We start from the raw sequence: 20,158 nt of genomic DNA, 5'->3' as shown, positions 1-20,158 counted from the left end.
TGATCTAATGGTCCCTTCTGACCATAAACCCTATGAATCTATGAATAAAGAAAGTAGGTCAGGCATTTATATTTACTCTGTCTCACAACACCCGAACAAGGGAACGTTCAGTTACGTGGAAAGTCTGAACGTGTAACTCTGATGAAAGAAAATTGTTTACATGATCCATTGTTGGCCTGTGGAACTCCTTGCCACTGACGTTACTGGAGCACAGAGCTCAGCTGAATGGGATTCACAAACGGATGGGCCACTGTCGGTGGTGCTAGTGGCACCATGGTGAGTTAAGTCTGTCTGACACCTTCCATTAGGAGACCTGATTTTCAGTTGCTTATAAGTTTGCCAATCTTTAAGCGTTTGAAGTGATATTTCCCACCCTGGGTGTCTGCTGCCGGCTGAATTGTTTTTTCAAAGTTTCAGACATAACAGATCAGCTGACTTCTCGAATGAAGCAAGGAGAGGCGATGTCTTGCCCATGTTGAAAAATTCTTATAGTTTTTCCAGTGAGGAGCCCTAGCACCTCCGTGCTTTCCAGAAATTAAAAGTCAGGTAACAGCCCCACCCGTTAACAGCCAGAGCCCTGAGATGCAAGAGCAGGAGGTGACGGTGTCTGTGCATTAACACACAGCTGGCTCCTGAGGTCATTAATTGGTTTTTACTCCACAGGGAATTTTGCCTCAGTGGGGCCAGAGCAATGTATGGGCCATGGCCTCAGAATCTGGCCTCGTACTGTCCCTTTACTGACACCTTTCCTCCTCAAGGATCCCCTGCACCACTGAAATGCAGCCACCTCGGGGCTGGAGGCCATCAGCCGGGGAGGCACAGCAAAAAGGGATGTTTTGGCCCATGATACTGGATCAAACTCATCCCTTGTGGCAAAAGCCCTGGGATGTTCAATGGCTGCACAGAGCGGAAAGGACCCCAGACCTATTCTCTGTCCCATCACGTCCATGTTGCACTGGGTTTGTCGAGCAGGTGAGCTCTTCAGCAAGAGATGGTACCTGTGAATCCTGAGACGGAAGTGTCTTTCCTGGGAATCCCCCTCCAGTAGCCGTGTCCCACACCGCTCTCACCCCAGCATCTGCAGCAGCATCCCACACTGAGAGCTGAGACAGGGATCTGCACCGTTTATAATACAGCTCTGTGTAACCCCAGGGGGTTTGCTCAGCCTCTAGGGGAGAAGCGGTATCTGGATATAAACAGGCTGGAGACCGGAGACACTCTCGGCAATGTCTCTCTTTCCATGTCTGCGCTTCTGTGCTCTTCATCCAGCTTTAGGAGTAAACAGTAATTAAGGGACCTTCCCAAAGGGAGATGAGAACTCTTCAGCTCTGTGCTCAGAGAGGAATTGGCTGCTCTGGGTATTTGTGTATATTTAAAAATTATACTTGATTAGTAAGAAAACTAGGGATAATGCCTAGATCTGCCCAGGGTCTGATAGCCTGGTTATTTACAGGGTGTCTGGATAGATTGTAGAAGGACAGATCTGGAGACTATGGGGAGACACAAGCACTCTCTGCAGGCACATGGGCCTGTTGCTAAGGGATCAGAGATCACTAATTCTCATCTAGAACTGTGACCATACTGTGCAGCACCTTTCGTTGAAGGATGTTCAAAACACCTAGCAAAGGAAAGTCACTATGAACATATCCCCATTATGCAGACAGGTAAACTGAGGCATGAGGAGAGATGAAGTGGCCACGGTCTCACAGAGATTGAGTGGCAGGATGACAGACAGAACCCAGGAGTCCTGACGTCCCTGCCATAAGCACAGTCTCTCCATCACACCGACAGGGAAATGGACTCCACCTCTGGCAAGGGTTATCCATTGGGTGGGATGCAGAGGAAAGTCTGGTAGAGCGAGTCTGAGCCTTCGCCATCTTCTGAAGGTGAATCTGAGCTTTTCAGAACTAGCTGGAGTTCGTGAGCTCCCTGTTCCTGTGAGGTGTGAACTCCAGGGCTCCACTTCCACTCCCATTCAGAAACCTGCCAACACATCCTAGTCCCTGTGGTCACTTCAGGGGAACAGACTCAGTAAGAGCAACACCAACCGAATGTTCCTGTGGATAGAGGGCAGCCAGAGGCCTTGTGACATTGCACCTCTTAATGTTTTATAGAAATATGCTTATCAATGTTAATATGACATAACTGGAATCTGTTTTATGCTCCTGTCAAGATTCCTTCCCCACTCTGAACTCTAAGGTACAGATGTGGGGACCTGCATGAAAGACCCCTGAAGCTTATTCTTACCAGCTTTAGTTAAAAACTTCCCCAAGGTACAAACTTTGACTTGGCCTTGAACTTTATGCTGCCACCACCAAGCGTGTTAAACAAAGAACAGGGAAACTTGGAGACGTCTTCCCCCAAAATATCCCCCCAAGCCCCGCACCCCCTTTCCTGGAGAAGGCTTGATAACAATCCTCACCAATTGCTACAGGTGAACAAAGACCCAAACCCTTGGATCTTAAGAACAATGAAAAATCAATCCGGTTCATAAAAGAAGAATTTTATTTAAAGAAAAAGTAAAAGAATCACCTCTGTAAAATCAGGATGGTAAATACCTTACAGGGTAATCAGATTCAAAACATAGAGAATCCCTCTAGGCAAAACCTTAAGTTACAAAAAGACACAAACACAGGAATACACATTCCCGCCAAAACAGCGAATTTCACAAGCCAAAAAAAACAAAAGAAAATCTAATGCATTTTCCAGCTAGATTACTTATTAACTTCACAGGAATTGGAAGACATGCATCCTTGATCTGTTCCCGGCAAAGTATCACACAGACAGACAATACCCTTTGTCCCCCCGTCCAGATTTGAAAGTATTCTGTCCCCTCATTGGTCATTTTGGTTCAGGTGCCAGCGAGGTTCCCTTAGCTTCTTAACCCTTTACAGGTGAAAGGATTTTGCCTCTAGCCAGGAGGGATTTTAGAGCACTGTATACCCTTCCCTTTATAGTTATGACAGCTACATATGCCATGTATCATTTCTCTGCAAAGGTTATGATCTACTGAATACATTCATCCTATTTGTGTCCACATATCATTTTTGTATTAGAAGTTACAAATATTGGCTCTGTACTTGTTTGATTTTAAGTAGTCTTAGCTTAGTAAGGCATTTGGGCTGATTTTTCAGAAAGGAATGTGAAAGTTAAGTGCCCAGTCAAGAAACACTTAACGGACAATGGATCTCGGAATACTCCAATCCACATAAGAAGTCTACCTGAGGACGTTCAAGATAGCATGTGAACCATGGCTGCTACCTGTAAGTTCTGAGTCATGCATGGACATGTGACTTGCCCATGTGACTCCAAAACTCCATCTTGGAGCTGGGATTCTACACAGGGGGAGGAAGGGGTCTCCACCCACAAGAGAAAGTCTATTTAAGCCCCTGGGAAACTCCTCCATTTTGTCTTCAGCTGGCTCAAGAGATAGCCTCTCCACCCCCAACGGATACCTAAAAGAAACTGGAACAAAGGACAGGAACCATCAGGGTGTGAGTGATTGCTGGACCTAGACTAGAAGGAGACTAGTCTGTAAAAAAAAATTACTGGACCATCTCTGAGGGTGAGATTTTCATCTGTAATCACTTTCTTATTGTATTAGGTTTAGACTTGCATGTTTTGTTTTATTTTGTTGGTAATTCACTTTGTTCTGTTTGTTATTACTTGGAACCATTTAAATCCTACTTTTTGTATTTAATAAAATCACTTTTTACTTATTAATTAACCCAGAGTATGTATTAATACCTGCGGGGGAGGGGAGGAGGGAACAGCTGTGCATATCTCTCTATCAGTGTTATTGAGGGCGAACAATTCATGAGTTTACCCTCTATAAGCTTTATACAGGGTAAGCTTTATACAGGGTAAAAAGGATTTAGTCGGGATTTGGACCCCATTGGGAGCTGGGCACCTGAGCGCTGGAGACAGGAACATTTCTTAAGCTGTTTTCAGTTAAGCCCGCAGCCTTTTGGGGGACATTGTTCAGACCTGGGTCTGGGTTTGTAAGAGGCTAGTGTGTCTGGCTCAAGCAGGCAAGGTTCTGGAGTCCCAAGCTGGCAGGGAAAGTGGCTTAGAGATAGTCCCAGCATATCAGTTGGCAGTTCCCGAGGGGTTTTCTGTGATCCAACCCACCACACTAGTGTAGTTGAGCAGGATCTGTGCACAGCTGATTGCTTTGAGATACTGGTAGTGATTTTAAGTGTGTTTTGGGTGTGGTGGCTGGAGAACAGACAACGCGGTTACTGGTTTGTTATTTTCTGTTTGCTTATTTGTGGGAAGGGAATATAGGCAGGAAAATCAGCAACATGAGTGAGAGCAAGGCTCAGAAAAAGCTAGAACTGCACAGGCTGCAAATGGCTGAGAAAGAAAATGAACATAAAAGACAGATGGAATTAAAACAAATGGAAACTAATGCAGACGCAGCCAAGGAGGAAGCTGAACACAAAAGGGCAATGGAAGCAGAGGCAGCCAGTGACAAAAGAGCCCTGGAGTTAAGAGAGAGAGAAATACAGGCCCAGATTGAGGCCCAGAAGCATGAACTGGCTCTTATGGAGTGGAAGAGACAAAACCCTCCAGCTGCTGGTTCCACGTCCCCCAAAATCCACAAATGGGAGCAACTATGTCCTCAGTATGATGAATCCAGCGATACTGCCAAATATTTCATCACCTTTCAGAGACTGTGCACCCTCCATGCAATCCCCAAAGATCAAAAGATGACCACATTGATAGGAAAATTGACTGGCAGAGCTCTGGACATATTCAATAAGATGCCTATTGATGATGCGTCAAACTATGGTAAATTTAAGGAACTGGTTTTGAAACAGTTTCACGTTACACCTGAAACCTACAGGGTTAAATTCAGGCATCTTAAGAGGGATCTGGATTGAGTAATGTGGCTTATCTAAATGAAATGACAGACTTGTTAGATAAGTGGGTGAGGGGAAATGTCATTATAAGCTTTGAAGGAATGTGTGATTTGGTTACTCAGGAACAATTCCTGAATATGTGCAGTGATGATGTAAAACAGTATTTGTGGAACAAAAAGGTGAATTAGCTGGGTTTGCAGACTCTTCTGAGCAGTTGGGGTTTTTTTGGTTGGGGTTCTTTTTGAGTATTGATTAGGCAATTGCATTGGGCCCAATCACCCACACTTGTGGTGGCCGTGGAATTGATTAATGTGGTTAGCTCAGAACTTGTACGGTTCCAGTTACCCCCTTTGGTAGTCCCCTCAGCTCCCCCAGATTGCCCTGTCATAAATATAAAGGAAAGGGTAACCCCCTTTCTGTATACAGTGCTATAAAATCCCTCCTGGCCAGAGGCAAAATCTTTCACCTGCAAAGGGCTAAGAAGCTAAGCTAACCTCACTGGTACCTGACCCAAAATGACCAATGGTGGTATAACGATGCTGGTTCTGGTGGGACCCAAATGAGAGTGCCAATCAGGACAAATTGCTTCAAGCAGCGCAGTTACAGCCCAAGGCTGGGGTTTCTGTGCACACCAAGGCCAACCAAACCAGCTAGCCAGAGAAGACTTTGGTTTTACCCCACTGGCTCACCACAAGTCACACAAGCCATTTCCTTAGACACTCCAATTTCCCAGTATCACCACCAGGGCCACTCGTTATGGGGACAAATGGTTATGAAAACCAATACCCCAGTAAAAGGAAAAAGGTTCTCTCGATCCCAAAGGACCAAGCCCCAGACCCAGGTCAATATACAAATCAGATCTTACCCACAAATCAGACTCTTGCCTATCCTTTCAAATCTAAAAATTTATTCTTAAAAGGGAAAAGATAGAGATGAGAGCTAGAATTGGAGAAATGGAATCCATGACATACAGGAATGGCAAAGTTCTTGGTTCAGGCTTGTAGCAGTGATGGAATAAACGGCAGGTTCAAATCAAGTCTCTGGAGAACATCCCCAGCTGGGATGGGTCATTCAGTCCTTGGTTCAAAGCTTCGGTTTGTAGCAAAGTCCCTCGAGAGGCAAGAATCAGGACTGAAGACCAGATAGAGGAGCTACACCAGCTTTTTATAGTCTCTTGCCATGTGGTCTCTGCTTTCTTTGTCTCAAAGACAAGCTGTCCATCTCATGGCCTGGAAACACTTCAGAGTTCTGTCCAAAGGCAGGTCCCTGCATGCCTTGCTGAGTCACCAGGCATGTCTGCTTCTCTCAGTGGGTCAGTTGCATAGCTGATGGTCCTTAATGGGCCATCAAGCAGGCTAGGCAGAGCTGACACCCACTTGTCTGGGGTGTCACCCAGAAACATAGCGTAAGTTTGGAATACAGACAGTCTAGAGCCAATACTTATATCTTTAAATCCAAAAATGATACATGCAAACAGACAGCATCATCCTAACCTTGTCTTAGACACCTGATTTCACCCCCTTTATACAAGATTTGGTGCCACTACAGGACCTTGGTTGCAACCATGTTCTATACAGTCCCAGTTCAAGTCCATAACATCACAGAGGGGACAAGATACTTTCAAATCTGGAGGGGGGGAAATAGGCTTTTTCTGTCTCTGTGATACCTCTGCCAGGAACAGATCAAGGATGCAAGCTCTCCTACTCCTGTAAAGTTAGAAAATAATCTAGCTAGAAAATGCTTTAGGTTTTCTTTTTTTTTCTTTTTTTTTTTGGCTTGTAAATTGGCTGTGCTGGAGGAAATGCGTATTCCTGTTTTTGTGTCTATTTGATGATTTAACTGGGAATTGGTCCTGCTTTGAGCAGGGGGTTGGACTAGATGACCTTCTGGGGTCCCTTCCAACCCTGATATTCTATGATTCTATGATTTGTAACTTACGGTTTTGCCTAGAGGGATTCTCTATGTTTTGAATCTGAGTGCCTGTAAGATTATCTTCCATTCTGATCTTACAGAGTTGTTTTCTTATCTTTTTTTGTTGTTGTTGTTGTTGTTGTTCTGATAAAGTTCTCAATTTTAAGAATCTGATTGGGTTTTTTGGGTCTTAAAAATCCAAGGCTGGTTTGTGCACATCCTGTTTATTCTCAAGCCTGCCCAGGAAAGGGGGTGTAAGGGCTTCGGGGGGAAATTTGGGGAAATAGGAACTCCAAGTGGTCCTTTCCCTTTTCGTTGTCTAAAACACTTGGTGGTGGCAGCGTTTTACCTAATCCAAGGGCAAAGACTTTGTGCCTTGGGGAAGTTTTAACCTAAGCTGGTAGAAATAAGCTTAGGGGGTCTTTCATGTGGGTCCCTACATCTGTACCCTAGAGTTCAGAGTGGGGAAGGAACCTTGACACCTCCCCTTGAGCTGTCTCTGAGCAGTATTTGCCCCTCTGTTCAGTAGGTCAAGCCAGGGGGTTTACCTCTCAATCTGCTAATACACATTGGCCATCGAGGGAAGATAAGCGTTCTACCCCCATCCGTTCTTTTAGGACTTGTTTCAAGTATTGTTGAACCAGTTTGGGGTATATTTTTTTATTACTATTATTAGTTTTGTAAGGTGCCTTTAGATTTCTTAACTTAGATTTAAGATTTAGAGTTAAGTTAGTCTTAAATTTCCCTTCTTGTTACCACTCAAGAAAGAGATTTTGGAGTCACTGTAGATAGTTCTCTGAAAACATCCACTCAATGTGCAGCAACAGTCAAAAGTGTCAACAGAGTGTTGGCAATCATTAAAGGGATAGATAATAAGACAGAAAATATCATATTGCCTCTATATAAATCCATAGTACACCCACATCTTGAATACTGCATGCAGCTGTGGTTGACACATCTGAAAAAAACATATTTTGGAAAAGGTACAGAGAAGGACAACAAAAATGGTTAGGGGTATGGAACGGCTTCCGTATGAGAAATTATAAAGACTGGGACTTTTCAGCTTGGAAAAGGGACGGCGAAGTGGAGATATGAGAGAGGTCTATAAAATCATGACTGGTGTGGAAAAGTTAAATAAGGAAATGTTATTTTTCTCCTTTACATAAGACATACTCTAGGGGTCACCCACTACATTCCTTCTAAGTTGCACAGCAAGCTATCGAGGGCCATACTGGTGGGGAGAGGTGCCCCTCCCCTGTCCCATCCCAGCCCGGCCCCATCCCTGCCCAGTGCCTCTAACCCAGCCCCAAGCTGCTGTGGCAAGAGAGGGCTGAGGGGAGTCCTTGCTCTTGCCACCACAGCCCCGGGCAGCCTGAAACCCAAGGCCCATCATCCACGGCCCTACCTCAGAGTCCACACCCTCAGCCAGAGCCATCACCCCCTGTAACAAGGGGTGTTCCTGGACACACTGAGAGTATCAGTGCAGGAGAAATTGCTTAGAGCAGGGCAGTCACAGCCCAAGGCTTGGGTTCCTTCACTACTAAGGCACCAAACCAGCCAAACAGAGAGGTCTTCGGATTCACCCCACTGGCTAACCAGAAGTCATACAAGCAATTCCCTCAGATGCACCAGTTCCCTTGTATCACCAGCAATAGCACTCCTCATAGGAACTAATGGTTATGAAAATCAGTGTCCTCAATTAAAGGTTCTCCTGATCCCAAAGGACCACGCCCCAGACCCAGGTGAATATACAACTCAGATCGTACCCACAAATCACGCTGTTGCCAATCCTTTTATAAACTAAAATCTAAAGGTTTATTCATAAAAAGAAAGAAATATAGATGAGAGTTAAAATTGATTAAATAGAATCAAACACATACAACACTTGCAAAGTTCTTGGTTTAGGCTGAAAGCAGTGATGGAATAAACTGCTGGCTCAAAAGAAGTTGCTGGAATATATCCACAGATTTGGATGGGTCGTTCAGTCCTTTATTCAGAGCTTCAGAACTTGTAGCAAAGTCCCTCCAGAGGTTAGAAGCAGGATTGAAGACCAAATGGAGGGGTTTCCAGGGCTTTTTATATCCTCTGCCATGTGCAAGGACACCCCTTTACTCTTACTGTGGAAAATCACAGCAGCGAGATGGTGTTTGGAGTCACATGGGCAGGTCACACGTCCATGCATGACTCAGTTCTTTACAGGTAGAGCAGCCATTGCTCACGTGATACCTTGAATGTTCCCAGGAAGTCTCCTCAGATGTGGATTGGAGTCTCCTAAGGTCCATTGTCAGTTAAGTGTTTCTTGATTGGGCACATAACCAGAATAGTCCCTTCTCAATAAGTTAGGCAAATGCTTCACTGGTGCTACTTAGAAACGAACACATTGAAATACAAGTAAATAGCCAATATTCGAAATTTTAAATATAAGAATGCTGCACACATACAAAGAGCATAATCACAATCAGCAAACTAGAACCTTCTCATAGACACGTTACTTGTACAAGATTTGGTGCAACTATATGACCTTGGTTGCACCAATGATCTATACGGTCACCGTTCATTTAAATAATGTCATTCCCCCAGTGCAAAATTGATGCAGGAAGGGATGACACAAACATCCCTGACTGCATCCCAAGAGCTCCCCATCCTGGGTTCAGTCTTACTACGGCTAGTACTGGGTTAGAAGCCGTATCCGTGTATAGCAGAAATGGTTCATCAAAGTCATGTTCAATAACATGATTGAATCTCTTTACAAACTCAAGGTAAAACTTGGTTAGAACAATAGTGGGTTGGATCTGCTCTTGCAGCGTGGTTCCTGTATGTTTCATGTGATCTTGCCAAGAGCTAAAGAACATAGCTACTTTATCCATACAAGCTCTGGGAAATGTTTGGAACCTAAGTAATATCAAGGCAATGTAGATGTTAATGTGGTCCATGGTATAGGAATCTTGGCATTTATCCCATGCCCTGCTACAGGCTGGGCACTGACTGGCTAAGCAGCAGTTCTGCAGAGAAGGACCTGGGGATTAGAGTGGATGAGAAGTTGGATATGAGTCCACAGTGTGCTCTTGTTGCCAAGAAGACTAGCAGCATTTTGGGCTGAATTAGTGGGAGCATTGTGAGCAGATTAAGGGAAGTGATTATTCCCCTCTATTCAGCACTGGTGAGGCCAGATCTGGAGTATTGCATCCAGTTGGGGGGCCCCCACTACAGAAGGGATGTGGACCAATTGGAGAGAGTCCAGCAGAGGACAACGAAAATGATTAGGGGGCTGGGACACAGGACTTATGAGGAGAGGCTGAGGGAACTGGGATTGTTTAGTCTGCAGAAGAGAAGAGTGAGGGGGGATTTGATAGCAGCCTTCATATATCTGAAGGAGGGGTCCAAAGAGGATGGAGCTACGCTAGGTTCTCAAAGGTGGCACATGAGAGAACAAGGCGCAGAGGTCTAACGTTGCAGTGGGGGAGGTCTAGGTCAGATATTAGGAAACACTATTTCACTAGCAGGGTGGTGAAGAACTGGAATGGGCTACTTAGGGAGGTGGTGGAATCTCCATCCTTAGAGGTTTTTAAGGTCCAGCTTGACAAAGTCCTGGCTGGAATGATTTAGTTGGGGTTGGTCCTGCTTTGAGCAGGGGATAGGACTGGATAACCTCCTGAGGTCCCTTCAAACTTTAATCTTCTATGATTCTTCTACCATTCCCTCTGAAGCACCTGGCATTGGCCACTGTTGGAAGATAGGCTACTGGGAGAGATGGACCGTTGCTCTTACCCAGATGGCCATTCTGATGTTCTTATATAGAATGCAGATTTATCACCCTCTGCTGTAAGCTATTAGACCCCTCTCCTCTCCCAGAGCTGAAATAGAACCCAGGAGTCCTGATGGGGGGTCTCTCTCTCCTAGGTTCGTAATAAAGTAAGAATATACATTCAAATTTTAAAACTCACCAGTGTCCCGTAAGTGACTTGATGTAAGAAAATTTTAGTATCAGAGCTAAGTTGGCGGAGGGTGAGAAAACCTGGATTTGTGCTGGAAATGGCCCAACTGGATTATCATGCACATTGTAAGGAGAGTGAACACTTTAGATAAGCTATTACCAGCAGGAGAGTGGGGTGGGAGGAGGTATTGTTTCATGGTCTCTGTGTATATATAAAGCCTGCTGCAGTTTCCACAGCATGCATCCGATGAAGTGAGCTGTAGCTCACGAAAGCTCATGCTCAAATAAATTGGTTAGTCTCTAAGGTGCCACAAGTCCTCCTGTTCTTTTCACATGTACACAGGAAGGCTTGCAGGTAAACGAGCCATTTACAACTCATTGTTTCTGAAGAACTCTTAATGGTCTCCACTTAATCTGACTACGTTGGTGGTACAAGTTTATACCTTATATTTCTAAAGTCAGAAATAAGAATGATACATGCATACGAATAGGAAAATGAAATTTAGCACATTATAAATTTTCCAATGATATGTTACAAGAGACCTTTTGCATCAAGCATATCCCAGCTCTGTCATTTTCAGATTCATAAGCCTATTTTCATGGAGCATATCGAGTGCAACGTCACAGTAATGAACTATAGTTTTTAAATATACACAGATAAAGAGAGCAGCTAATTCCTCTCTACCTGAACACAGAGCCCAAGAGTTCTCATCTCCATTTGGGAAGATCCCATAATTGCTGTTTATTCCCAAAGCTGGATAAATAACACAGAAATGCAGACATGGAAAGAGCATTGGCTAGAGTAAAAAGAAAAGGAGTACTTGTGGCCCCTTAGAGACTAACCAATTTATTTGAGCATGAGCTTTCGTGAGCTACTGATCACTTCATCGGATGCATAAAGTGGACTGTATGAAGTGAGCTGTAGCTCAGGAAAGTTTATGCTCAAATAAATTGGTTAGTCTCTGAGGTGCCACAAGTCCTCCTTTTCTTTTTGCGAAGACAGACTAACACGGCTGCTACTCTGAAAATTGGCTAGAGTGCCTCCAGTCTCTAGCCTGTTTCATTCCAGATGCTGCTTCTCCTCTCGAGGCTGAACAAACCCCACAGGGACTGCACAGAGCTCTATTATAAACGCTGCACAGCCCTCTCTCAGCTCTCAGCGTGGGACGCTGCTGCAGATGCTGGGGTGAGAGAGGTGTGGGACACGGCTACCGGAGGGGGATTCCCAGGGAAGACACTTCCATCTCAGGATTCACAGGTACCATCTCTTGCTGAGGAGCTCACCTGCTCTACAAACCCAGGGCAACATGGGCATGATGGGCTAGAGAGTAAGACTGTTCCTTTCCGCTCTACGCAGCCATAAAATTTTCTTTCATCAGTGTTATCTGTTCAGACTTTCAATGTAACTGGAAGAAAAGGAGGACTTGTGACACCTTAAAGATGAACAAATTTATTTGAGCAAAAGCTTTCATGAGCTACAGCTCACTTCATCGAATGCATTTCAGTGGAAAATACAGTGGGGAGATTTATATACAGAGAGAACATGAAACAGTGGGTATTACCATACACACTGTAACCAGAGAGTGATCACTTAAGGTGAGCTATTACCATCTCTGAGATGCCACAAGTACTCCTTTTCTTTTTGCGAATACAGACTAACATGGCCGCTACTCTGAAATGTAACTGAATGGTCCCTTTTTTGTGGGTGGTGAGACGGAGTAAATATAAATGCTTGATCTAGTTTATTTATCGATAGATTCATAGGCTTCATGGTCAGAAGGCACCAGTAAATCATTCCCTATTACCTCCTGTATCATACAAGGTGTTACATTTCATCCACTTTCCCCTGTATTGAGGCCAAAGACTTGTGTTTGACTAAGACCTGGTCTACAGTACAATTTCACATCATAGAATCATAGAGCCACAGGGTGAGAAGGGACCGCAAGGGTCAGCTAGTCTAACCCCCTGCCAAGATGCAGGATTTGTTGCATCTAAACCATCCAGGACAGATGAGTATCCAACTTCTTTGGAAACTTCTAGAAAAGGAGCTTCCACATCTGTTCCATTGTCCTCCTGGTTTTACAGTTAGGAAGTTTTTCCTGAGATTTCATCTAAACCTGCTCTGCTGTAGTTTGAACCCACTGACTCTTTTCCCACCTCTGTGGCCAGACAGAACAACTTTTCTCCAACTTTTTTTTTATGGCAGCCTTTCAAATATCTGAAGACCTCCATCATGGCCCTGCTCAGTCTCTCCTTTTCCAAACTAAACATATCCAGTTCCTTCAGCCTTGGCTCGTGTGGCTTGCATTCCACCCTTTTGATTATCTTTGTCTCTCGCCTTTGGATCCTTTCCAATTCCTCTGGATCCTTCCTATACATTGGTGACCGAAACTGGACACAGTACTCCAGCTGAAGCCTAACGAGCACTGAGTAGAGGAATATTATCATAATATTGAATAGCATTGGGCCTAGAACTCATCCCTGCAGAACTGCACTAGAATCACCCCCATTCCCTGCAACGCCCCATTGACAACTGCTTCCTGAGATCTGTCAGTTAGCCAGTTTTGAGCCTATTTTACGTCTGCTCTACTGATATTGGAGAGTGTTTTTATCTGACTGTTTTCCCCGACTACATCAAATGCCTCAGAGACATCGAAGTCTATTGTACATGTGCAGTTCCCTTGGTCAACCAAACGTGTACAGTCATTAAAGGATACACTTTTTTGGCAAGACCTGTTTCCATAACCCTGTTGGGGACTTGCATTAATTATATTCCTAGACTTTTTGTTAACTAATCCCATGCCAGATTTTCCATTTTTTCCTAACCTTGTCAAATCCTTTTTCAAAAACTTTCCCTTTAATTTTTAATAGTTTATGTTTCTGGTGTTTCTGTAACCCTTCTGCCCGTCAGAGCTGGCAGCAACAAGGGCCGGGTTCAGTATTTAGGGGTTCCATTCCAATAACACAATGCAAAACCGGCTCGAGCCCCCACCCAGTGACCTGCGACAAATCTATACCACCCCCGCTGGGTGCCTCCAAGAGCCAATACTTCCCCTCTCGCAAGCACAGCATCTGAGTGTAGCAAACGCCTTTTAATAACAGAGAGAAACAACGTGGTATTATGTTGGGAAGACACCACAAACAATATTCATAACACAAGCCATTCGCAAAAGCCCACCCCAAGCAAGCTGGGCTGTTTCCTTTCCCTTTGGTTCTTGAGTCCAGCAACCCAAAAGTCACCCAGAGTCCCAAAAGTCCAAAAACCCAAAAGTCTCTGTCCCTGGTCAGTGGAGCGGTCAGAATTTGAAAGTTTATCTGCAGAGTTTTACCTCCCACCCTGGGTGGAGATGGGGGGTTAAGAGGCACCTTACGTGGTCCAAAGCCGATTGCCCCACCTCTCCGTGGGCTCCGCTCCGCTCCACCAGCCATCCCATGAATATCTCTGCTCTGCCAGGTTTCAGAGGAGCAGCCGTGTTAGTCTGTATTCGCAAAAAGAAAAGGAGGACTTGTGGCACCTTAGAGACTAACCAATTTATTTGAGCATGAGCTTTCGTGAGCTACAGCTCACTTCATCAGATGTTTACCGTGGAAACTGCAGCAGACTTTATATACACACAGAAATCATGAAACAATACCTCCTCCCACCCCACTGTCCTGCTGGTAATAGCTTATCTAAAGTGATCAACAGGTGGGCCATTTCCAGCACAAATCCAGGTTTTCTCACCCTCCACCCCCCCACACAAATTCACTCTCCTGCTGGTGCTAGCCCATCCAAAGTGACAACTCTTTACATAATCATAAGAGTTGTCACTTTGGATGGGCTAGCACCAGCAGGAGAGTGAATTTGTGTGGGGGGGTGGAGGGTGAGAAAACCTGGATTTGTGCTGGAAATGGCCCACCTGTTGATCACTTTAGATAAGCTATTACCAGCAGGACAGTGGGGTGGGAGGAGGTATTGTTTCATGATTTCTGTGTGTATATAAAGTCTGCTGCAGTTTCCACGGTAAACATCTGATGAAGTGAGCTGTAGCTCACGAAAGCTCATGCTCAAATAAATTGGTTAGTCTCTAAGGTGCCACAAGTACTCCTTTTCTTTTTACTCTGTGTAATGACACATCCACTCCCAGTCTTTATTCAAGCCTAAGTTAATTGTATCCGGTTTGCAAATTAATTCCAATTCAGCAGTCTCTCGTTGCAGTCTGTTTCTGAAGTTTTTTTGTTGAAGAATTGCAACTTTTAGGTCTGTAATCGAGTGACCAAAGAGATTGAAGTGTTCTCCGACCGGTTTTTGAACGTTATAATTCTTGACGTCTGATTTGTGTCCATTTATTCTTTTACGTAGCGACTGTCCAGTTTGGCCAATGTACATGGCAGAGGGGCATTGCTGGCACATGATGGCGTAGATCACATTGGTGGATGTGCAGGTGAATGAGCTTCTGATAGTGTGGCTGATGTGATTAGGCCCTATGATGGTGTCCCCTGAATAGATATGTGGACACAGTTGGCAACGGGCTTTGTTGCAAGGATAGGTTCCTGGGTTAGTGGTTCTGTTGTGTGGTATGTGGTTGCTGGTGAGTATTTGCTTCAGGTTGGGGGGCTGTCTGTAAGCAAGGATTGGCCTGTCTCCCAAGATCTGTGAGACTGATGGGCCGTCCTTCAGGATAGGTTGTAGAGCCTTGATGATGCACTGGAGAGTTTTGAGTTGGGGGCTGAAGGTGATGGCTAGTGACGTTCTGTTATTTTCTTTGTTGGGCCTGTCCTGTAGTAGGTGACTTCTGGGAACTCTTCTGGCTCTGTCAATCTGTTTCTTCTCTTCAGCAGGTGGGTACTGTAGTTGTAAGAACGCTTGATAGAGATCTCGTAGGTGTTTGTCTGAGGGGTTGGAGCAAATGCAGTTGTATCGTAGAGCTTGGCTGTAGACAGTGAATCGTGTGGTGTGGTCAGGGTGAAAGCTGGAGACATGTAGGTAGGAATAGCGGTCAGTAGGTTTCCGGTATAGGGCGGTGTTTATGTGACCATCGCTTATTAGCACCGTAGCGTCCATGAAGTGGATCTCTTGTGTGGACTGGTTCAGGCTGAGGTTGATGGTGGGATGGAAATTGTTGAAATCATGGTGGAATTCCTCAAGGGCTTCTTTGCCATGAGTCCAGATGATGAAGATGTCATCAATATAGCGGAAGTAGAGTAGGGGCGTTAGGGGACGAGAGCTGAGGAAGCGTTGTTCTAAGTCAGCCATAAAAATGTTGGCATACTGTGGGGCCATGCGGGTACCCATCGCAGTCCCGCTGATCTGAAGGTATACATTGTCCCCAAATGTGAAGTAGTTATGGGTGAGGACAAAGTCACAAAGTTCAGCCACCAGGTTAGCCGTGACAGTATCGGGGATAGTGTTCTTGACGGCTTGTAGTCCATCTTTGTGTGGAATGTTGGTGTAGAGGGCTTCTGCATCCATAGTGGCCAGGATGGTGTTTTCAGGAAGATCACCGATGGATTGTAGTTTCCTCAGGAAGTCAGTGGTGTCTCGAAGGTAGCTGGGAGTGCTGGTAGCGTAAGACCTGAAGAGGGAGTCTACATAGCCAGACAATCCTGCTGTCAGGGTGCCAATGCCTGAGATGATGGGGTGTCCAGGATTTCCAGGTTTATGGATCTTGGGTAGTAGATAGAATATCCCAGGTCGGGGTTCCAGGGGCGTGTCTGTGCGGATTTGTTCTTGTGCTTTTTCTTGGAGTTTCTTGAGCAGATGGTGTAGTTTCTTTTGATAACCCTCACCGGGATCAGAGGGTAATGGCTTGTAGGAAGTCTCTACATAAAAGAGTAAATGGACACAAATCAGACGTCAAGAATTATAACAGTCAAAAACCAGTCAGAGAACACTTCAATCTCTTTGGTTACTCGATTACAGACCTAAAAGTGGCAATTCTTCAACAAAAATACTTCAAAAACAGACTGCAACGAGAGACTGCTGAATTGGAATTAATTTGCAAACTGAATACAATTAACTTAGGCTTGAATAAAGACTGGGAGCGAATGTGTCATTACACAAAGTTAAATTATTTCCCCATGTTTATTCCCGCTCCTCGCCCCCCACTGTTCCTCCGACGTTTCTTGTCAACTGCTGGAAATAGCCCACCTTGGTTATCACTACAAAAGGTTCCCCCCCGATACGCTCCCCTGCTTCTAATAGCTCACCTTACCTGATCACTCTGGTTACAGTGTGTACGGTAACACCCATTGTTTCATGTTCTCTGTGTATAAATCTCCCCACTGTATCTTAAGTATACAGTAGGGCACGTAGTGGCTCATATTAACATTGTCTCTCCATCCAGGCTTTTGTACTGCAAACATCACCCTGGGCCCTGGGAACGCCTCAGAGTTGAACACCTTCTCCCTTACTCCATGTCAGATTCCAACAAAACCGACTTCACCAACCCCTCCACCTTCATCCTGCTGGGCATTCCTGGCCTAGAGGCGGCCCATGTCTGGATCTCCATCCCCTTCTCCACCATGTACATCATAGCCGTCTTGGGGAACTTCATCATCCTGTTCATCGTCAAGACAGAACCAAGCCTCCATGGGCCCATGTACTATTTCCTCTGCATGCTGGCCGTCACCGACCTGGTCCTGTCTACATCCACCCGGCCCAAAATGCTGAGCATCTTCTGGTTCAATTCCAGGGAGATCGATTTCAGTTCCTGCCTCACCCAGATGTACTTCATTCACTCCTTCCTCGTGATGGAGTCTGGGATCTTCGTGGCCATGGCATATGATCGCTACGTGGCCATCTGTGATCCCCTGAGACATTCCACCATCCTGACAAACCTCGTGGTGGCCAAGATTGGACTGGCCGTGGTACTCCGTGGCGGCATGGTCGTACTGCCCTACCCCTTCCTGGCAAGGCAGTGGCCATATTGCAGAACCAACATCATCCCCCACTCGTACTGCGCACATATAGCCGTGGTGAAGCTGGCCTGTGGCGACACCCGCGTCAGTAGTTACTACGGCCTCTTTGTAGTACTCTGTGTGAGGGGTCTGGATATGATTTTTATCGCTGTGTCCTATATCCAGATCCTCAGGGCCATCTTCAGCCTCCCCACGAAAGACGCCCGGCTCAAGGCTTTGGGGACCTGCACCTCCCACCTCTGTGCCATCTTAACCTTTTACATCCCAGTTCTCTTCTCCTCCCTCACACACCGGTTTGGCCAAAATGTGCCCCTGCATTTCCACATTCTCGTTGCCAACATGTACCTCCTGGTGCCCCCCACACTCAACCCCATCATCTACGGGGTGAGGACCAAACAGATCCGGGGCAGGCTACTCCGGCTCTTCACTCATAAAGGGATTTCAAGTTTTTTCCTGGTGCTCTGGCTCTCAGACTGAGCTCTGTGCAGAGCTGGCTGGTGACTTGGTTCTGTGCTCTCATCCCTGAATCACTTTCTGAGCGGTCAGAGAGACATTAGACCAGGGGTGGGCAAACTTTTGGCAAGAGGGCCCCATTGGGCTTGCAAAACTGTATGGACGGCCGCATAGGGAAGGCTGTGCCCCCCCAAACAGCCTGGCCCCGTCCCCTATTCGCCCCTTCCCACTTCCTAACCCCTGATTGATCCCCTCAGAAGCCCCCACCCATCCACCCCCCCGCTCCTTGTCCCCTCACCGCCCCCTCCCAGGACCCCCCACCCCTAACTGCCGCTCTGGGACCCCACCCCCTATCCAATCCCCCCTGCTCCCTCTCCCCTGACATTCCTGACCCCCATCCACACCCTGCCCCCTGACTGGCCCCCTCAGAAGCCCCCACGCATCCACCCCCGCCGCTCCTTGTCCCCTCACCGCCCCCTCCCAGGACCCCCTGCCCCTAACTGCCACTCTGGGACCCCACCCTCTATCCAATCCCCCCTGCTCCCTGTCCCCTGACTTTCCTGAACCCCTATCCACACCCTATCCCCTGACTGGCCCCCCAGGACTCCCACGCATATCCAACCCCCCTGTTCCCCATCCCCTGACGGCGCCCCCCAGAACCTCCACCCCATCCAACTGCCCCTCTCTCCTGACTGCCCCCGGGACCTCCCGCCCCTTATCCAACACCCCCCACCTCCCCGCATTAGACCCTTTCCTAACCTTACTGTGCTGTGTCACTGCGACAAACTGGGGAGTCGGGCGGTGTAGAACTCATTGGTTTGCCACCCTTCTAATTCCTGATCACTGGACCTCTGCAAATGTAAGAACATAAGAATGGCCAGACTGGGTCAGATCAAGGATCCATCTCGCCCAGTGTCCTGTCTTCCGACAGTGGCCAGTGCCAGGTGCCCCAGAGGGAATGAAGAGAACAGGCAACCATCAGGTGATCCATCCCCCGTCACCCATTTCCAGCTGCTGGCAAACAGACACCATCCCTTCCCATCTTGGCCATTGATGGACCTTCACAACATGCTCTGGCAAGGAGTTCCACAGATTGGCTGTGTGTTGTGTGAAGAAATACTTCCTTTTCTTTGTTTTAAACTCTTGCCTATTAATTTCATTTGGTGACCCCTAGTTCTTGTGTTATGTGAAGGAGTAAATACCATTTCCTCATTTCCTTTCTTCACACCAGTCATGATTTTATAGACTTCTCTCATATCCCCCCTTAGTCGCCTCTTTTCCAAGCTGAAAAGTCCCAGTCTTATTAACCTCTCCTCATATGAAAGCTGTTCCAGCCCCCTAATGATTTTATTGCCCTTTTTTGAACCTTTTCCAATGCCAATAAATCTTTTTTGAGATGGGGCGACCACATTTGCGCGCAGTATTCAAGATGTGGGTGTACCAGGGATTTCTAGAGAGTCAATCTGATATTTTCCGCCTTATTTTCTCTCCCTTTCCTTGTACTCAGTGATTCCCAATAGTCTGTTCGCTTCTTTGACAGCCGCTGCCCATTGAGTGGATGTTTTCAGAGAACTAACCACCAAGACCCTTGGATCCCTGCCTTTTCCCCCGCTTCTCCCCCCAAGGCCATGCCTCTGGTACACATCTTCCCTCCAGACCACAGCCCCTGCTCCACCTCCTGCCTCTTTGCCCCACTCCCTTTCTGCCTCTTGCCCCAAATGCCCACTGCTGCTGCTCGCTCTTGTTCTCCCCTCCCCGTCACTCGCTGGGTCACCTCCACCTCCCCGCCCCGCAGTTGGGATCCATCTGCTCCGGGGCTGGGACGGGAGCTGCTGCAGCCTGGCAAGGAGCCCGCAGTGAGTGCAGCGAGGATGCCGCGCTGGGGCCGACAGGCCAGTCGGGATCGGTGCGGGAAGCCAGGAAGCCGTATAAAAGCAGCTGAGGGGTGGGAGGAGGGCTGTGTGGCAGGCAGACGAGGTTGTGCATCACACAGCTTGTGAGCCCTGAAGCTCAGCTACAAGGTCCTGAGGGCAGAGACCATTGTGTGGCCCATTTCCTTAGCTTTCAGCTCCCTTGTGTTCCTCCCAGCTGGGGG

The 20,158-nt window shown here is 46.6% G+C and overlaps 1 protein-coding gene across 1 annotated transcript; it reads left to right on the top strand.

Moving 5' to 3' along the window:
* The first annotated feature begins 17,106 nt into the window (after positions 1–17,106).
* LOC140912678 (olfactory receptor 52M1-like) lies at positions 17,107–18,087 on the top strand. The gene has a single exon (XM_073347525.1). The coding sequence runs from the start codon at positions 17,107–17,109 to the stop codon at positions 18,085–18,087; it is 981 nt and encodes a 326-aa protein (XP_073203626.1).
* The last annotated feature ends 2,071 nt before the right edge of the window (positions 18,088–20,158 follow it).

This window comes from Lepidochelys kempii, chromosome 1, assembly GCF_965140265.1.
Source record: "Lepidochelys kempii isolate rLepKem1 chromosome 1, rLepKem1.hap2, whole genome shotgun sequence".
Taxonomy (NCBI): Eukaryota; Metazoa; Chordata; order Testudines; family Cheloniidae; genus Lepidochelys; species Lepidochelys kempii.
The sequence above is the reverse complement of the archived record's forward strand: the minus strand, read 5'-3'. Positions and strand labels throughout refer to the sequence as shown.

Excerpts from the sequence above, each read along its gene's own strand:
- LOC140912678 (XM_073347525.1), top strand. The coding sequence starts at position 17,107 with ATGTCAGATTCCAACAAAACCGACTTCACCAACCCCTCCACCTTCATC.